Source organism: Phaenicophaeus curvirostris, chromosome 2 (assembly GCF_032191515.1).
Source record: "Phaenicophaeus curvirostris isolate KB17595 chromosome 2, BPBGC_Pcur_1.0, whole genome shotgun sequence".
NCBI classification, from domain to species: Eukaryota; Metazoa; Chordata; class Aves; order Cuculiformes; family Cuculidae; genus Phaenicophaeus; species Phaenicophaeus curvirostris.
The window spans coordinates 44,781,680-44,797,783 of NC_091393.1; the positions used below are offsets into that span (position 1 = coordinate 44,781,680).

Genomic DNA, 16,104 nt, shown 5'->3' on the forward strand with positions numbered 1-16,104 from the left:
CATATTTCTTACAGGTGCCCCAGAGGTTTATACAACTCCCGCACCCGCTCACACCACTAGGTCCCACGGTCCTCATCAGCTGCACCAGCGTAACAACTCTTCTTACAACTGTGTGATGAACTGGGTCAAGGAGCTGACCCATGCTGCACACTTCCACCCCCAGGTTATTATTTTTAATCCACACTAGTTCTCTGACCTAACTTACTGCACAACCACATGCACATCAGAGCAACTCAGAGGAGGCAGCAAGAGAATGCCTCTGGGAATGATGGGTCGTAGGAATAAGCAGCCAGAGACACTGCCTAAAACTCATATAAAGGAAATTACCGTGAAAGTATAGCCTAAGATTACCTGTCAACACAATTCCTCCCAATTTCATTGTGTATATTCTGAAATAACTGTGCAGTCATCCACCAGGGACCCCAAAACATCAGCCTAAACCAAAATATGTAATGTTTTAATATTCATGATTGTTATATTGCTTTTTAGGTTTTTCAATGCATAATGAATTGAGTTTTATTCTATAAAATGGAGAAACATGTAACATGATGCATAATTTCTGCAAAGTAAAAAATTAATTTCTGCAATACTTTCCACTTTAAAAAAATAAACTTTGCATTTGTGAAACACACTCCAATACTAAAAGTCTTCTTTAGCTATTTAATCTGTTCTCCTTTAGCTGGGCAAGATGACAAGTGCAACGAAGGACTTCCCTCACTACTGTTAATTTACTTTCCTCAGATTTCTAGAAAACCAATTAAAAAAAAAAACAAACAAACTAGTACACACCCAATCCAGGTACATTATCCATCTGAGAGAAAGGAAACAAGATGTCCATCTCAGCACATCACTGTTTTCCACATTCTTCAAATTGCATTTGTATCCAGGAAGGTACTAGCCCTTACATTAAAAAAGCCCTTCATTAAGTGGCTCCCCATCATGCAGCCCATTACAGGCTCTCACACATCAACCCTGCATAGCCTCAGTATAATGCTTCTTTCAACAGCCAAACTAAGCAGAGTAAATAAACTATCTTTTCTATCAAAGGGTAAAACCATCAGTAAATAGATTATTAATATGGATAAACCCACTCCTTCACACAATCCCAGTGATACAAGAAAGTACTATTATCTACGTCTCCTACAAAATGAAGTTATCCACACATAATGAATAGTCCCTTAAAATAACTGAAAAAAATCTATAGGTAAAATTAGATTTCATCTTACTAGCATTCTCTAATTTCTACCTTGTACAATATAATGTATAAAAATTATACACCTGTAAACATAATGCATGGTCTAAAAGGTTTGCTTCAATATATAGAAGACATCTTTTTTCAGAGGTACAAAGACCAACAGGTAAACACTTGGACTTGATTTTTGTCACCATGTCTACAAAAATATACACTTGATCACTAACTTAGCCTCCAAAAAAAAAAAAAAAAGAAAACCCACAGTTGTAGAAGCATTTCTACAGAAAGAACAGCTCAACAGTCTTGGACCAGTCAATTTAAAACTATGTCAGAATGGCGCATATTTTATTACTCACTTAATGTTACAGTACAGGAGATTGAGACATATCAAATAGAATCATAGAATGCTTATGATTCAAACGGACCTTAAAGGTCATCCAGTTCTGTGTGCAAGTTCAGAACAAGCTGCATCTTTCCACTACTTGTAGCAAGTGCTGGCGCTCCATTAAAGGACATAGCAGATACCAGAAGTCCTGAAGGAACTCACAGACAGTGAGACAAAGCTGATGGAAAACATTAATTCATTAAGAACATCATAAATAAAGATGATTTCTGGTTGAGGAAATTCCTAAATGCCAAAGAGCTGGAAATGTGATCACCACTAATTTGTCCTACCTAAACATTCTTCCCTAGCCAGCTGCTAATGGCTACTTTCAAAGGCAGCAAACCTTCAGCTTGAACTAGCACAATTGTTTTAATATGCTCTTAGAAATCTAATGTTGGATATCGTGTGTTTTCCAAAGCTTCAATAAGTAATCCAAAGGTTTTATCACGTAAGCCACAATTCAAACAATTTACAAGTTGTTATTTAAAGCTGTACAGAAGCGCTTGCTCTAATAATTTGCTTTATTTCAAAATAAATCATTATGTACAGCATTTATTTTTCACATAACAGCAGATAAGTGGCTTGTGCTCTTGCTCATGATTTGAGAAATACAATGTAGGTCAGCATGAAAAAACAAAATCTGAGGTTGCGTTAATTACTCAGAAATAATTACACTTGTCTTACCAATAATGTTTACTAATGGTTTACCTGCAAAATGCTTTCCATTATGACCAGTTTTCACATTTTCATAGCACTCTGAAGCATATGCCATTGTGTCTGAAATTTCCCATGGTTTAGTTTACCGTTCTCCAGAGCACAACGCTTGAATCAAAAATAAGATATTAAGTCAATTGTCAAATTTTCTTACTTTTCCTATTTTTCACATGTCCATTTCTCCCTTTCTCTCTCCCTTTTTTTTTTTTAAAAAAAAAAAAAAAGAGACTTTCAGAAACTACCTAAGAACAAAAATTGAGTACAATCCTTCATGACTACAATGGTTTTGGGTGAATGTGGTAAAGTTAAAGCCCTAAAAGCCACACAGTCTTCATAGGGTTATTATCTTTTTAGCATACTGGTAAACAGTGCTCCTTCTGAGACAAAGCTGCACTGAAATACGTATTGCCCCTACTAAAGCCAAGGCCAGGACACGGTATTAGATTCCAGAGAGGAGTAGGAGACAAGGGCTCCGAATACTACAAGGGGCATCCACAGAAAGAACTGGCAACACATGCATTAAGGAGCTCTGTGCCTAGCTGCAGATTTACAGAGCCCAGGAAGAAGAGATGGAGAGAAAACAGTCCCTTCCCTAGCACTTCAGTTTCTGCACTGCTCAGCTTTTCTGGGCAGAGTACTCTGACTGAACAGAGGAAAGTGCGCTGAACCATGTCCCTAGGAGAAACCTGGCTTCTACAGTTTAGAAACCCCAGCATTTTTCAAAGTGAAAACAGCAGTAGTTTAATTTTACCTATGCCTTCATTACCACATCTTATTCTACTTGGATAACTTCTTCATGAGCAGTGGGCTGCTTTCTAACCTACAATTTCCACAGTAATCAGAAAGGGTCATCGATGTTAAAAAACTGCACAGAAGACAATGGCACACAGTCATTTCCCTCCTGCTTTAGCCTGACCTTCTTGCTGCTCTACTTCCTGCAGACCCACCAGAGGAATTCAGCACTTGCTTTAGAACTGTTTTACATCCTCAGACTTAATTTAAAATCCTGTTATTTCAAACACAAATGAGTTTAAGTATTTACATGCAGCATAGGATCTTTAGAATCCGAGGACTGAACTACTTAAGGGCAGCTCATCAGCTGAGGTTGCTCACTTTTAGTCTGGATCTCAATTACCAAACACCAAACTCTTAAACAGTGGCCCAGGAACTGTAGAATTCTAACCAGAGGAATTAAAAACATAATAATCAGATCTTCTTCTGTATGGGATTTTGGACTACCTCTGAAACATTCCTTTATTTTGCTAGATTTTACCGAGCAGCCACAATTTCATATATAGATGTGAAAAAAGAACTTCCTCCGGAGGAGTCCTAGTGCTGCACTCATAGGAAAAAGGTCTGTTGTAGAACTGAACAGAAATCAGGTGTCAAAGACAGAGAGAACTGTGTCATTTAACTCTGAAAACTGCCTAAGCATGACAGGTATGGGAGAAGCAAGAAGCAGCTATCTTGTCATTTACATTAATTCAAAATACAATTCCTCAAACTGCCTTCTTCCTATACAAAGTGTGCCTAGACTCTAAGAATACCATTTTTTACAAAATGTTGCTTCTATAACAATTAAAATACCTCCACCATTTTAATAAACCAAGCAGACCTTGAAAAATACAAACAGAAGTAACTAATTCCTGCCTTCCTAGGGGAGACATTACATTGAGTTTGTTAATACAAGACTATCAGCATCCTGGCTGCCATGGCTTCAGGGTTTAAATTTACTTTTCCATATGCAAACTTGAAGCACCAGGCAGTCCATTAAGCGTGGATCTTGCTCAGTCAGCCTATTTTGTAAGATAATGGGGCATGGTAACAGCTGGTTTTATCAGTGGCTTCAAAGCAGAGGGAAACCCAGATAGTTAGCAGTTAAGAAGTAAAATTACATACGCTAACCACCATTAATAATACACAACAATACATAAAAAGCAGGGGAAGAAGTGATGCAGAGGTTAGGTTACTTCTGTGTGGCAACATTTCCTATTCCTTCCCCACACATACCTCACTTCACAAAATCTTCTAGATACAAATAAAACAGCCATGACCTTTTTTCCTCCTCTGCATGATTAATTACTTAATGTACAATTAATTGGAAAATGTAGCTGAATTTCAAATGCTTTCATTTTCTCAGCACATCATGCTGTCTGGGAAGCACCGATTAAGCTGTTCATCAAAGGTGAGTAGGCAAGGTCATGTAGGCTATACCTCTTCAGTTATTCATTACCTGTCCTAAATAGTAATTAACAACGGCAATATTTCCATAAATCAAAGCTTTTCTGATTACCTTCAGATAATGAGCGGTTGGGGGTAGGGAAGGAATCAGTGTATGGGTTTTTGCATGTATCTTTCTTTCAGCATTTATTCTAATGCATAGTTGAATAATTCAATTGAGACATTAGCTGTCATTTAAGATGCAGAATTGCACTGAGAGTCAACAAGAATTCCACACTACATAAAAGAAAAAAAAGAGGTTATGGCTTCCTTTCTCCTTTCCCTGTTCCCCCTAACTTTAAAGGGGGATTTAATCTAAGAAGGTTTCTCAATTACCAAGACTATTAAATTCATTATTTTTGTTCCTTTTTATTACCTTCATTGTCAAAATTAAAGTAGAGATCACAAAGTATGGCCTTAAGGCCATACTCATTGAAGCCCTGAGTTTCTTAATGAAGAAACTTAGCCCTTCAGTATCTGGGGAGGGAGTTCTCACCTTGAGGCATCTCAGGTGGCAAATAGTGAGGCTCTTGAGCACTGACATGAACCCAGTCAAAGTCATCATACAAGTCTTGGTGATAGTCACAGGGTCCAGGACCATCTTCAAACGTACATCCACCTAGGGAAGAAATTTCTTATTAGTTTATTTAAAAGCAGAGTTTTTCCAAGAGTCAAGCATAAATTTTCCTCCCGGACACAGCACATCTACAGAGCCCACACAGCCTGTAGCATGGTTCACAGGGTTGCCTGTGCAAAGCTAAGCCCCACAAGCCCATCATCCATCAGTGTTCCTCTCTCTTTTTAAAATGCTTCTGGTTCACACAACCACTCTACCCCAAGACCACCCTCTGTCAGACTAGGAGAGGAGTGACTCACAATCTGAGTCACTGAGCTCAAGGAAACCTAGCCCAGTGTCTGTGTGACCAAAAAAAAAAAAAAAAGTGATCTAAACCAAGGGGGGAACAGGAAAGAATAGACTAGGCTCACATAGTAAAATTGTAAATCAGCAGCTCCAATACTCCAATACACTGAAAGCATAAGCAGTCCAAACATCAACTATGAGGATAAACAGTGTGCCAAAAAAAAAAACGGCAATCAGACAAAATAATTAAAATTACTTGGGAATGAAATAATTGCTACAGGATTAATTGGATAATCTTGCTTTATTAAATCAATCTCACATAGCAGAACACAAATTAAAGGCACTTTTTCAGGGTCACACAAATAACAGATATGAAAGCCTTACAACAAAAGTTGTGAGAAGTGACAGGGAGAAAGAAGGAGAGGAGGAATGTAGAAGACAAGAAAAAAAAAATATTCCTGTGTAGCAGGGTACTGTTTGCTCTGTATCATTAAATAAGTTTTTTATTACATTTTTCACTCAAAGCAACTAAATAGGGTGGGGAAAAACAGAGAAGAAACACAATGATCATGAGAAAAGAGATCAAGGTTTGAAACAGAAGAAAAATGAATCAAAAGAGCCCAGTTGAAGAAAAAGTAGAGTGTGTACACAAGAAAATACAGATGTCACGCAGAGAACGTTGTGAAATGTGTTGTATCAGTTCATCGTACGCAGTCCTTGAGTTTCCTCCTCTTGCTCAAAAATGAAAGGCAAAGCCAGTAAAGAGTGAAAGAGCAAATATGGTGTATTCATCTTTATTTAGGCAGTATTTTTTAATCCAGGGGAGCAATTATATAATAACTCAAGAATTAGATTATAAAAACTCCTAGGAATCAGGAGGTATTTCTTGTATCCTTTCCTCCCTGCCTGCAGTACCTAGGGCATACCAATCCAATTAACAACTATCATAACAAAAATTCATCTTGTTAAGAAGACAACTCTAGAGCAACAGGAGCATTTGTGACAATCTCACTGTCTGACTTTTTCAATACAAAACACGGACAAGTACTGTAAGATCCAAGGACAAATAAACAAAAAAATCCTGATTATATTAAATTCTAGTACGATGAGTCACAACCATTCCATCAACAGCAAACATCCTCCCATGCCTGCCAGGTTCTCACCAGCCCACTACACCCCAGAGAAGAATGGGTTGGAGGTGGGAAAAGGGGAGAATGAGGACCATGAAGAGCTACAGCCTATGCTTATTTCTGCACTCCGTACAAGATGCACGTGGCCTGGAATAAGGACCAGACACAGAATAAGGAAGGGAGAACTGGGCAAGCGTGTCACCAAACTAAAGATAGAAATAGCTTTACCTACCCAATATGGGAATGATCAAATGTCACACAACAGGCAAAAACCAGGATCATATTTGAAGAAGAGGAAGTCACTTTTACCATATTTCACCAGAAAATCTAAACTCTGTCACAAACTGGGAGAATGTTTGATCCTCAGCAAGAAACAGCATAAATAATTCCCACAGGTCTGCATAAGTATTTCACATTTTGAATAAATGACAAAACAGCCTAAGTTTTAACTAACTCTCCTTCACTAAAAAACAATGCCAGATACTCATTCCAGTACACTACTAGGACCACTTGCTAACCAGCCTTTGGCTGGGAAGGATAAGACCAGGTGTGAAAGAAGCCTCTACACTGCTAAATCCTTATAGCATAAAACCTTAAAATTTTATATTCAGCACCATGTTGGCAAAACATTCCGAGATGTTACTCTGTGACAACATAAGCACAGCAACAACAAAAAAAAAGCCTAGACATTTCATGTGCTGTACTGTGTTGGTTACCACATCTGTGTTACTGCAAAAGGCTGCAAGGTACTAGAAGAGAAATATTTGTACATCAAAGAAACATTTCTGCCTTTAAAAGTCCCAACTCCACTGCCCTGTTACTATCTTTTCTAATTAACATCTATCATGATAAAGCCAGAAAGGCTTAGAACATAAATCTTGGTCTTTGATTTAACTTACAAGGCACTGCTATGATCACTCTACAGCAAAAATGTACATTTCCTTTGACATTTAATTGATAAATGAATAGCAGATTCCCTTAAAGGGAAGCTATCACTGTCTGCTGTTCCAGCACCAAAATGACATACAGCTTTGAAGCACATGCCTGCAGGGCACCCATTACCCTTTTTAATGGTTTAAGTGCCCTCAGTATATAAATTTAAACTACCAATGAATCTTGTAGTCTCATTTGGAAGATGAATGTCCTTAATTGCTCATCTTTGTGCCCACTATTAATTTTAGTTATCAGGGTTTGGGGCAGCAATAACAAGTGCTTGTTAATACACAGCAAGCAATCCAAACCTCCTTGTGTGCAGCACATCACAGCTGCATCCACAATACAAGCAAGTGTTCATTTATTGCATACACATGAACAAAGTTTATTGGGATAGATTCTTAGACCATTCTATGGTTTCTATAAAATCCTCCCCACAACAACTGATTAAACCAATGGTATCCTTTCTTAGAAGCAGATCATGAAACCTCAAGGCAAGCACAGTAAAAGTCCATGCCGTAACAATTTATCCAGTATCACAAAATGAAGCAGACTCAGGATTTTAAACCACTTGCAGACTACTCCTTATGACTTAAAGCATGAGCAAATTTGGATCTCCCTTTCTCTGTTTTAATAGTCAACTGCCCACATGCTATTTCAGTACTAAGACACACTAAGACACAAGCCTAGTGTAACATGCTGTGCAGAGAAAACAGTAAGAGATGATGGATGAGTGAAACATGCACAAATCTGTTCCATTCCCAATCATTTGTTCATAACTATATATATTTTTAATCAATCTTTAACCACTCAAACATAAACGCACATCTGACAAACACACCATAGGTCAGGACTTGTCAAGCTTGGCTAGTGGACCACTCCCCACAGTAATGTAACAGCACTGTTCAAGGAAGAGGGTGAATGGGCTTGATGAATGTTCAGTAAGTGCCAGTGAGGTTCAGCAGCTCAAGTCAAATACACATTCATATAGGATGGGTCTAGACAGACTTGAGAGCGGGGCTGTGAGAACCTCACAAGGTTCAACAAGGCCAAGTGCAAGATACTGCAATCCCAAGCACAAATACAGGCTGCGTGGAGAACAGATTCACAGCAGCCCTGAAGAGAAGGTCTTCAAGAGTGCTGGTGAATGAGAAGCAAAACACGAGCCAGCAATGTGCACTTGCAGACCAGAAAGCCAACTTCATCCTAGGCTGCATCAGAAATGTGAGCAGTAGTCCAAGGGAGGTGATTGTCCCTCTACTCTGCTCTTGTGAGGCATCACCTGGAGTACTGCATTCAGTTCTGGAGTCCTCAGCACAGGAAGGACATGGATCTGTGAGTCTGGAGGATGGCCTCAAAGATGATGAGAGGGTTGGAGCACCTCCCATACAAGGATGGGATGAGAGAGCTGAGGTTGTTTAGCCTAGAGAACAGACTGCTAAACAATTTGGATTTTGTCAATGCAATTCATTCACTTGCTGAGGAAGTTATTTGGGAAACATTTACATTCCAAAGAAACTAGGAAAATCAGCAATTCACTGTTTCCATTATCTTTTCTCATAAGCTTGAACAAGTTATTAACTTCAGCTTAAAAACAGCTAGAACCTCACAGAGTCCTCTTCAACATCCTTCTAAAAAGAAAATTGATAAATCACGCTAGCTTCATAAAAATGTCCTTACGTGTCCATTTTCATTTATAAAAGATAAGAAATCTTAAAAATGTTCATTATAAAAGGAATATATATGAATACCCCACATTGAAATCTCAAAAAAGAAATTAAAGCTCCAGTAAGCAACAAGGTCATTAAGATTAACCTAAACTTAATCTTCAAATCTCAAAGATTAAACTAAACTAAATAAAGATCATATTGTAGAGGTTTACACACCATCTATGAAAAGCTATTTGAAGATGCTGGAATGTAAAAACAAATTACATTTTTTTTAAAATTTACCATGGTATTTCCTTAGAAGCAACACTCAACACTGACATTGTTTGTAATTTTTATTTCTCCAACGTCCTTCCATGCCAATCCAGGAAAGAAGTAAATTGTTTTTTCCCCACCAGCTTAAAATATAAATAAGCTTAAGGCTGAAAGAAGTATGTATCAGTAACTCCCACTGATAAATGGATATCCACTACAACTTTACTGAAGCCTCCCAGCTCATCATTTCAGGAGAGAAAGGAAAATTCAGATCTTGACGTAATTACCTTTATCTAACAATTCCAGCGTTCCCACTGCACTTCCTAGAGACGATGTTACTTGTAACTATTTAGAGCAGAAACAGTCTGTTTCATACCAGTATTACATGAAATTTAAGATGCCCAAAACATTTATTATGGATGGCATTACAGGGATACTACACTGGAGAGCTACTGACTTCTAGATAAATTAAACTGTTCCTAGATACCACCCAGAAATTCTGTATGTCAGTTTGATTAGACCTTAAACTCCAGCACCCTCTAACATATACTCAGAAAAGCAATAGCAAAAAAACCCAGTTTGGAACATTAAGAAAAGTAACAAATTCCAATAAATTAAATACTTATTAAAAACTGACTCATGAAAAATAACACATATTTACTGCCCGCTGTTTTATACCACCTTCTGGACATGGGGTGGGGGTGGAAACGGAAGTACCTGATTTGGTTTCCAAAAAAAAGAAAATTATTTTAGAAGTGTTCTTCTTGACTGTTCCATGATTCTAAGTATTTCTATAACCTATTGGCATTGAAATGATCTTTTTCAACCATAGAACAGCACATAGAATCAAGAATCACAGAATAGTTTGGGTTGGAAGGGACCTTAAAGATCACCTAGTCCCAACCCCCCTGCCATGGGCAGGGACACCTCCAACTAGATCAGGCTGCCCAAGGCCCCATCCAACCTGGCCTTGAACACCTCCAGGGATGGGGCAGCCACAGCTTCCCTGGGCAACCTGTGCCAGCTGCCTCAGCACCCTCACAGTAAAGAAATTCTTCCTAATGTCTAATCTACATCTTCCCCCTTCCAATTTAAAGCCATTCCCCCTCCTTGTAAACAGTCCCTCACCAGCTTTCTTTCAGGCCCCCTTCAGGTACTGGAAGGTCGCTATAAGGTCTCGCCCAAGCCTTCTCTGCTCCAGGTTGAACAGCCCCAACTCTCTCAGCCTATCCTCATATGGGAGGTGCTCCAGCCCTGTTTCATATCCTTCTTATGCTGGGGATTCCAGAACTGGACACAGCACTCCAGGTTGGATCTCAAGACAGGAGAGGAGAGGGAGGAGAATCATCTCCCTCAGCCTGCTGGGCACACTTCTTTTGATGCAGTCCAGGATATGGTCAAAAGGACACATTTACAGCTTATTTAACAAGATCTGTTCTCATACTCAACTACTTCTAGTGTTACGCAAAACACACAGGTAACATCTTAAATTTCAGGCTCCTCAATTTTAAAGAGCCGGTTACAAGCCCAGGAATGTATCCTCTAAGAACAAGCAGATCATTAAGACAGGAGGAAAAAATTCTAGCATGAAAGAAAAATTCTACTACAGGCACACAACGAACTTCCATCATTACAACTTTTCCCTTACGTAGGACTCCATTAACAGTAGCTTCTCAGGGACTCAGACGTATGAAGGTGTCACACCGGGAATGAAATACTGTTTTCTCATCCAGCTCAAATGATTAGTTGGAACAATCTGCTCCTTATATTCAACAGCATGCTTTTAGTTTTCTCCACCACCTGCTGTAAAAGTATAATGACTAACTCTAAATCTATCAAAGCAGATAGCTCCACGGTAAGAAGCTAGTACAAATTATGTTTATCTGGGATGTCAGGTAAAAGTCCTGTGAAAGTTTAGTTTTTCTCCTCACATTGATTAGTGAATTCAAAGCCTGAAGAGTATAAAGGTGTTATAGCAGGCCTCTTGTCAGTCATATACTCAGGAACAGGCTCTGCTTTTAAAATCACCCACCTATCACATTAATTTAACTGTTTCTATCACAGCATGCCTCGAAGCACAGGATGCTTCAGTCTTCCAAAGGCACTACATTATTTCTGTTACAAGCATTTTAAAACACATTGATTGCAGAGTATTCGGATACCTATTAAGAATATACCATGAACTGCTGTTAATGCAGTTGAGAATAGATTTTAATGACATGTTAAAATGCTCATGTTCGGTATTACCTACTGAAGTACAGTTGAAATAACCTTAATTAAGTCATAGCATCTGAAAATACAGAAGGTCAGAGGCACTATTTAATTTAGAAAAGAAAAAAAATAACCAACTAAAACTAGCAGTACTAAAGGAAAATTACAGGTTCCCCTTCACTACAGGGAGAAGCCATACTAAATGCTAAAGGATATTTATCTACTTAGTAGCGGTATCTTATTTTGTAGTACTAGAATTCATTACACAAAACATGACTGATTACAGTTAGGAGCACTGAAAGCCAAGTAAAGTCAATTACCTACAAACACCTTTCAAACACTTTCTAGCCTTGTTCCCACTATCAATACGTTTTAAATCATCCCCTTAGCTTATCTACTGGAATATGGATCTCCAGGTGCCATCCAAAACCACCACTGGAATGTAGACACCAACAGGTTAATGAGAAGATATATGGCCAATCATTCCTAAATTAGTGCTATTTTATTCTCATTGTAGGGTTTTTGGTGGTGGTGTTAGAACAATCAAATAATCTATATATCCCCTTAAAAAACATTTCCGAAAAGGAAGCAGACTAAATCACACTTAAATCATTACAAGCTATAAAAAACAACCTCATCCCCAAACAGCCATAAAGTAGTACCCATAACCAATATCAGCAAAAAAAACAAAAAGCCCACACATGCCAGAGGTCATAACAAAGTCAAATCTAAGCATACTTTTTATTCATTCTGTACCAGTCTTTCATATTCCTTATTAATAAAGTGTAATAGCTTATATAGAATAGATGGGAACTTGAAATTACCAAGAATGCAGGAAGCCTCATGTGCACATCCTTTCCTATAATCTGCAGGAAAAGCTCCCTGCATTTATCCCAACACCAAAATTTTAGGAAAGCATGAAGATTTAGATGTAGTCTACCTGGCCATGCCATTTATTAGATTCCTTGGAGTAAATCAAGTTCCTTCTCTCTACATCAGGCCTGGGAAAGGCTTCTTCATCTCTCATTTCAAAAGTTTCAAAAGATTTCAACGGGAAACCTTTCCTTGCTTTACCACAGTGAACAGGATGGAAAAAGGAAATAGATGAAGGGATGGGAAGATCAGTCTCTATTACACTATCTGTCCTTCAGTTTCCAAAATAAGCAAAACCTAATCTAAACAAAAGGGTCTTTAAATTGCCTCCTGTTCTCCAGGGAAAAGGAGGTTTTCTGTTCATTACTGAAGAGGTGACAACAGGTAGCTGTGAAGAGCCAGATTTGCTTAACGTCTTTTTCATATTTTCTTCATCCTTCCTTGGCACAGAAAAGGCAACACAGAGAAAACAGCACCACGTATACAGATCACTTTATAAAGCTGAAGCTTCTAAGACAATTTCAATCAGAAGATACTTCTGAAACCATGAAGAAATTCACCAGCTTGATGAAATTATGAGCAGATCTTCATTAAGAGGTAAGTGTTGACACACACAAAACACTAAAGCTATTTGGTATTTCAGCTCATAGGCTGCAAGCTTTAGTATTCCTCCTGTGAACTAAGTAGACTTCTGACCAATTGCACTGCTGACAGGGAGTTACACCGTTTGAATACAAACATGGGGGATTGAGGGGTGGAATCAGTACCCGAGATTAAAAAATATTTTCATGACTATACCAATAGACACCAAAACACCAGTGAGCAAACTACAACTTCAAGGGTGCAATCAGAAGTTCCAAAATGAAATCAGTCACTTTGATTATTTATGGATATGTAGTCTTACAACACTGCTTCTGAAAATAACACCTTTTTCCAAGACATTGTTAGTGCTTATTTATAGAAAATCTTATGTAGATATCAGAGTCTCTGGCATTTCTCCTAAATGTTCTCACAACATGCTGTTAAAAGTTAATGGATAAGAATGCGATTAAGCTCAGTAGGAGTGCTGAATGAAGACAGCCCTATACTCATTACATTGAATCACAAAAACTTCAATAGATACAGAGTACTAGGTTATTTTGTAACCTACTCTCCAAGAAAAAAAAAAAATCAAAAATAAGGACTTGGAAGGAAAAACTTTATAGTTAAACTTCCATTTCTACTGATCACATCAGCAATTCAACTGGAAAAGAAGGCCTAACAATTGCATTAGCCACCTTATTAAAGCTTTGATGGTTTAACCATAAAACAAGGTGAAGGGGGGAAATGTAGGTTATTTACATTTGTTCTAATAACCATCTCTTATTGAGAGCAAATACAGGTATAAAAATTTTTTCAACAGACGAAACAGAGAGTTTCTAACTGGACAGCGGAAGCAACCTTTCAAAAATAAAAAGTAGTCTCATTTGAGAACGACAGAAATGATCACAAGTTACCACAGCATCAGTTCAGAAGCCAGACAAACAAATGATAAAAATGAGCTCCAAGTGCATAAGTTATACAGACTAAATTATAAACAGAGCTCAAGGAGCCAACGTGAAAGCCAAGGACTTCCTGGGGGGAGATGAGCATAGGATTGTGCATAAAATTATAAAGGGTCATGCAGAAAGGAAGATCAAATTAAATTCAAGGAAATAAAAGAAGCTCTGACGTCAAAAATGACAGAAGCTGTGCCAAAAGGTCATTACTAAGGCCACATAAATAGATAAGTCCAAGAAGGTGGAGAGATAATCAAAGAGTTCAGTCATGGTATATATTTAGAGTCACAAGAGTATGACAAGAACCTCTCAGAAGAGATCTAGAAACAACATCAAGGTACATGAAGAATTAAAGTAGAGGCGAAATGCAGAACTTAGGCACGTTAATGAGAGAGGTAATACAATATTGAGATCAAAAATACATCTTCACATACAAAGCCACTGCTAAACTAAAAGCCAAACCCTTTTGCAACAGAAGTGCAGTTACTGCTCTGGTTTCCCATTTCAGAGTAAGAAAATAGTCATAATCAGTTTAATAGTTGGCATACCTTATTATGCAATCCAGCAATTCTCATGAAAGGAAGGCTAGAAAGAAGGACAATATAAAAATATTTTGAAAGCACAGTGAAGGCTTCTACACTCATAGGAAAAGGCCAAGCTCCCCAATTTAGAGAAAGACCTGCTGAGATACAGACCAGCAAATAACAGATTTCAGATGCACTGACTTCCAATACACAGAATCAGAGAATCGTTGAGTTTTCAAGGGCCTTCTGAAGGTCATCTGGTCCAACCCTGCTGCTCAAGCAGAGCCACATACAGCCAGTTACCCAGGGTCATGCCCATAAAGTTTTTCTAATGTCTCTAAAGATGAAGACTCCACAACCTCCCTGGGTGACCTGTATCAGTGCTCAGTCACCCTCACAGTAAAAAAGTGTTTTCTGATGTTCAGACAGATCCTCCCTATGTGGGAGACAGTGTCAAAATCCTCACTGCTGTTTAAGATGATACCTACTGCTGCCCTTCATGTCTGGAAGTGGTTTTAGAACTAACTGTTTCATCACCTTTCTGGGATCAAGGCAAGGCTGACCAGCCTGTCCTTCCTTGGGTTCTCCTTCTTGCTTTATGTATTATTAAAATACTATGTCATCTTAAACTTCTCTCAGTAATACTTCATATTTTCTTTGGTACCAAAACAAAGTTCTGTACATCCTTACACATCTTAGTAGGTTTTATTCAATCACACCTAAAACATGGACTATAAAGTAAATAAAAACTAGAATTATATGAAAACTTTTCATATTAAACCAGCTGAGAGCAGCAAATACAGAAACAGAGATATATCTTTTTTTTTTTTCCCTGCTGTGTCTTCCACTTTTCCTCTTCAGCCTTACAAACTTAAGCCTTTTTTTAAAGGTGCAGTATGGAATCAAATGAACATTAAATGGATGATTCATTTTACATGCTACTCTTTGCATTAGTTGTTACTTTATTCTATGGCACAGAAAGATCTATCAAAATATTTAATAGACTATCGGGAAAATATTTTAGGTAGATTTCATGAGGAAAGAGTCATCTGACAGCAAGGCTATTGAACACACTCAGAGCACACACAAATAAACATGCTAATAACTCACTTTCTCCTTCAAATCTTGTACATAAAACTGATTTAACATATCAATTGTGCACATAAGCATATACTGTGTCTCTTCTCTTATCACAACTAGTCCTCAACAAGACTTCTGATGAAGGAACCCAGGAAGCCATCACATGATTTTGAATAAAGCTTACTCATATGCCATCATACTTAGCTTTATTTATGCAATAAAAAATACCCTCTCCAAACAAATTGAAATAGGCGTGGAAAGCTCTTGTAAGAAATCACTATTTTAGGGTAGAAATATTTGCAATCAGAATTGTATTTCTGCTACAATTTAACAAACAAAGAAAGTGCTGTTTTGTGACTCCCCAGGGAATCAAACTTAAAGACTTGAAACTTGTATTTTTATCTGCAGATCTGCACTTTAGTTTCAATAGAAATAACTATTACAAGAATACTTAGACATATTATAGTGTTTTTCTAGCAGATTCAAGTTGTATTTAATCCCTCTACTTCTTAAATGGAGA

General features: G+C 37.9%; 1 protein-coding gene across 10 annotated transcripts in view; it reads right to left on the bottom strand.

Moving 5' to 3' along the window:
- PTPRK (protein tyrosine phosphatase receptor type K) overlaps window positions 1-16,104 on the bottom strand; it is a 392,967-nt gene that overhangs the window by 308,380 nt on the left and 68,483 nt on the right. For all 10 annotated transcript variants that reach the window (XM_069851848.1, XM_069851839.1, XM_069851847.1 and 7 more), the window contains exon 2: window positions 5,008-5,130. In XM_069851848.1, coding sequence (XP_069707949.1) covers window positions 5,008-5,130 — 123 coding nt within the window. The remainder of the gene's footprint in view (window positions 1-5,007; window positions 5,131-16,104) is intronic.